Source organism: Haliotis rufescens, unplaced genomic scaffold (genome assembly GCF_023055435.1).
Source record: "Haliotis rufescens isolate VD_foot unplaced genomic scaffold, xgHalRufe1.0.p SCAF_1, whole genome shotgun sequence".
In the NCBI taxonomy this organism is placed as follows: Eukaryota; Metazoa; Mollusca; class Gastropoda; order Lepetellida; family Haliotidae; genus Haliotis; species Haliotis rufescens.
In genome coordinates, this window is record NW_025963779.1 from 93,286,780 (window position 1) to 93,290,312 (window position 3,533).

The 3,533-nt window shown below is 41.4% G+C and overlaps 1 protein-coding gene across 1 annotated transcript; it reads left to right on the forward strand.

Moving 5' to 3' along the window:
- The first annotated feature begins 589 nt into the window (after window positions 1–589).
- LOC124122511 lies at window positions 590–1,804 on the forward strand. The gene has a single exon (XM_046485549.1). The coding sequence runs from the start codon at window positions 590–592 to the stop codon at window positions 1,802–1,804; it is 1,215 nt and encodes a 404-aa protein (XP_046341505.1).
- The last annotated feature ends 1,729 nt before the right edge of the window (window positions 1,805–3,533 follow it).

A 3,533-nucleotide genomic window follows, 5' to 3' on the forward strand; every position in this document is an offset into this window, starting at 1 on the left:
CCATAGCTGAACATTCAAACCCTTTGTTGCAAACAGAGTCAGTGAAATTCAAGAGGTTACGAATCCATGTCAATGGCGGTATGTACCAACTGCTAAAAATCCAGCAGATATGTTGACAAGAGGAATAGCTGCATCAAAGTTGATTGATAATCAAAGCTGGTGGTCAGGACCCCCTTTCTTGACTAGAGATGAAGGTGAATGGCCCCAAAGATTATCTGAAATAGAAAGTAAAAAGACATGTAAGCTAGAAAATGAAACTCTGAAAGAAAACAAGATCATTACAATGGTAGTGAACAAATCATCGTGTGATGAATGGAGACTAAAAGCTACAAGATACTCAGATTGGAAAAGACTGGCAAGAATCCAAGCTTGGGTATACAGATTCTTGAACAACTGTGTTGCACAAAATCATCAAAGGATCTCCGGGGAACTAACAGCAGAAGAAATTGAAACTGCACAGTTCAAAATCATAGCACAAATGCAGAGAGAAGAATTTCCAGCTGAATACTCCTGCCTTGAGAATAGAAAACCATTGCCAACCAACAGTAAACTCTTATGATTACAACCGAAGTTGGATGAATGTGGAGTGATGAGATCTGATGGACGATTGGCTTATGCTGAGCATCTATCTCCAGAGTCAAGGTTTCCAATCATCTTGCCACGCAGAAACTGGATCACAAGATTGATTGTGAAATCTTATCATGAGGAAGGACAGCATGTTACCGGAACTAATCAGACATTAGCGGCACTCTCAGCGAAGTTTTGGATCCTCTCTGGTAGAGAGGAAATTCGAGAATGGGAGCGGGTATGTTCACAATGTCGTAAACAGAAAGCAAAAGTGGCGCACCAGATCATGGCTCCTCTCCCAGAAATGAGACTAACACCTTCTCTACGTGCTTTCACACAGGCTGGACTTGACTTTGCTGGACCCTTCTTTACAGTACAGGGGAGAGGAAAAGCAAGGCAGAAGCGCTATCTTTGCCTCTTCACGTGTCTAGCTTCAAGAGCTGTGCATCTTGAAATCGCACATGGAATGGACACAAATTCATTTCTTAATGCCTTTTATCGCATGGCCAGTCGCAGAGGACTTCCAGAGGACATTGTGTGTGATAATGGGACAAACTTTGTTGGAGCAGAAAAGGAGCTCAAAGAACTGGTCTCATGTCTGGACAATGATGCTGTTAAACGAACATTAGCGAATCGTGGGACCAAGTGGAAGTTTAATCCTCCCTGTGCGCCCCATTTCGGAGGTGTGTTCGAGACCATGATCAAGGCAGCCAAGAAAGCTTTCTCTGCTATATTAGGTCGAAGTGACGTAAATGATGAAGAGCTCATGACAGCGTTTATTGGAGCAGAAGCCTTGATCGATTCACGTCCACTCACCTATCAGACGTCAAATCCTCAGGATGATGTACCCCTGACACCGAACCACTTCCTCCATGGACAGGTTGGAGGTTCTTTTGCTCCAGAATCAGTGGATACAACACCCTTTAACCCAAGGAAACGCTGGAGATGGATACAGGATGTAATACAACACTTCTGGAGCCGATGGATGAAGGAGTGGATACCCAGCCTCAACCGAAGAAGGAAGTGGCTCACTCACCAACCGGATATCAACGTGAATGACATAGTTTTGGTAATATCGCCAAACACTCCACGTGGACATTGGCCCATGGGAAAAGTTATCAAGACTCCTCCAGGGAAAGATGGTTACACCAGAGTGGTTGACATACAGATTGGTCAATCTGTACTTACTAGACCAGTGACGAAAGTGTGCCCTCTTGAAACGGACAGCATTAGCTGATAAAGTACCAGATGTCACTGAACAAGACAATACAGGATTCTATGGATTCTATTGTGACATTCGAAAGACGAAAATGTGTAAAATTGATGGATTTAACATGAGAAACTATCCAATGTGAGATATTCAAATTTGTGACAGAACCTTGACCAAAAGAGTGTGTAATCTGCACATATTGTGGTGGTGTACTGTGAACTCAAAATGTGAATACTGTTTCATAAAAATGGATATATTGTGACATTGGATGTATTCAGTGCATTATTTGTTGAACTTTTCGATACGTTTGTGGATGTGATCGAGGATATTATTTCGATTCTGGAAAGTTGGTTACTATTTTGTGTTGATAGACTCCGTTCTATCAAGGAGGGGGAATATGGACATAAGGGAATTGTCATCACAGATGTGAGTATGCCATGTTTCCGAACAGGTCGTTCCTGTGTGTAAGCAGTTCACGCACACACTGCTTTACTTTGCGGAAATAGATCTAAAAAGCATGAAAAAAGCATGCATTTGTGCCACGTGTCGACAACCATGTCATTGTAATTCAGTTTGGCATTAGGATTAGGATAGGCAACATCGTTCGACAGAGTAGTCATTTAGTGATCGGGATAATAATAGAAATTTGGAAGAAAAAAAGAAACTTTGTAAATGTAAATTGAAGTACAACAGTAATTCTTGTCTGTAATAAAACCATTGTAAATAAATTAGTGTCCCTGCCTGTCTATTGCACTTCTTCTATTTCTGCTGACCACATCCCCAAAACGACAAAAAATCATTAATTAACAGCACTTTATTATTTCATTCTGTAGATGAACTATTTGTATTATACCTTTATTCTGCCTTATATGCACATCTCCAGTACAAGGATTGAATGATAAAATTCTGTGTCTCACATTCAGGGATTGAGTATTAGTGAAATCTTTTGTTGTGGATGCAACATGATGTTATCGAGGTATAGCCACAAAAACTTGACAACTATTTTTTGTGTGACAAGTGAGTAACATAAACTCTGACCTTTGACAATGGACACATGTAAGGAATATGTGCCAACTCTTGTATAGGTGTCCATACGTCAGGGCAATTTCACTCTCTCTGAGGCAGTCGGGGAGCCTAGTGGTTAAAGCGTTCGCTTGTCATGCTGAAGACCCAGGTCCAATTCCACATGGATACAATATGTGAAGCCCATTTCTGGTGTCCCCCACTGTGATATTGCTGGAATATTGCTAAAAGGGGTGTAAAACCATGCTCACTCACACACTCACTCTCACCAACTCACTTCATGTTCCGCCTGTCTTTTGATACTAAGGACCAATAAATACTATGTTTGCTGTTGTCCAATGGCAACCTATGAAAAATTAGTCCCTGCATGTCTACAGGTTTTCGTAGACAGGACTCGACTCGAGGCATTGTAAATTGATATTGGCCTAGCCTGAATTTAAAGTGTGGGTTGGGCCTGATTTATGTGTCATGTGTGGGATTCACATGCTCCCACTGTTGTTTCAATGACTGAAATGACCATCATTGGAGTTGTGAAGATTCACGATACATGTTGGTATAGCGATGCTGACATGATGAAAGGTGCCAGAAAGGAGGTCATCAGGAAGTCATAAGTACTGTGGCAATTAATTATGTTGATTCGCTGGAGCAGTTTCTGTGATGTGCTCATGGTGTTTAGCGTTGAGGCTTTGAACTTTGAGTGTCAGTCAATGGTTAGGGACATATAACAGAATAT

Bases quoted from the DNA above. Each gene is read 5' to 3' on its own strand.
- LOC124122511 (XM_046485549.1), top strand. From the start codon at position 590: ATGAGATCTGATGGACGATTGGCTTATGCTGAGCATCTATCTCCAGAG.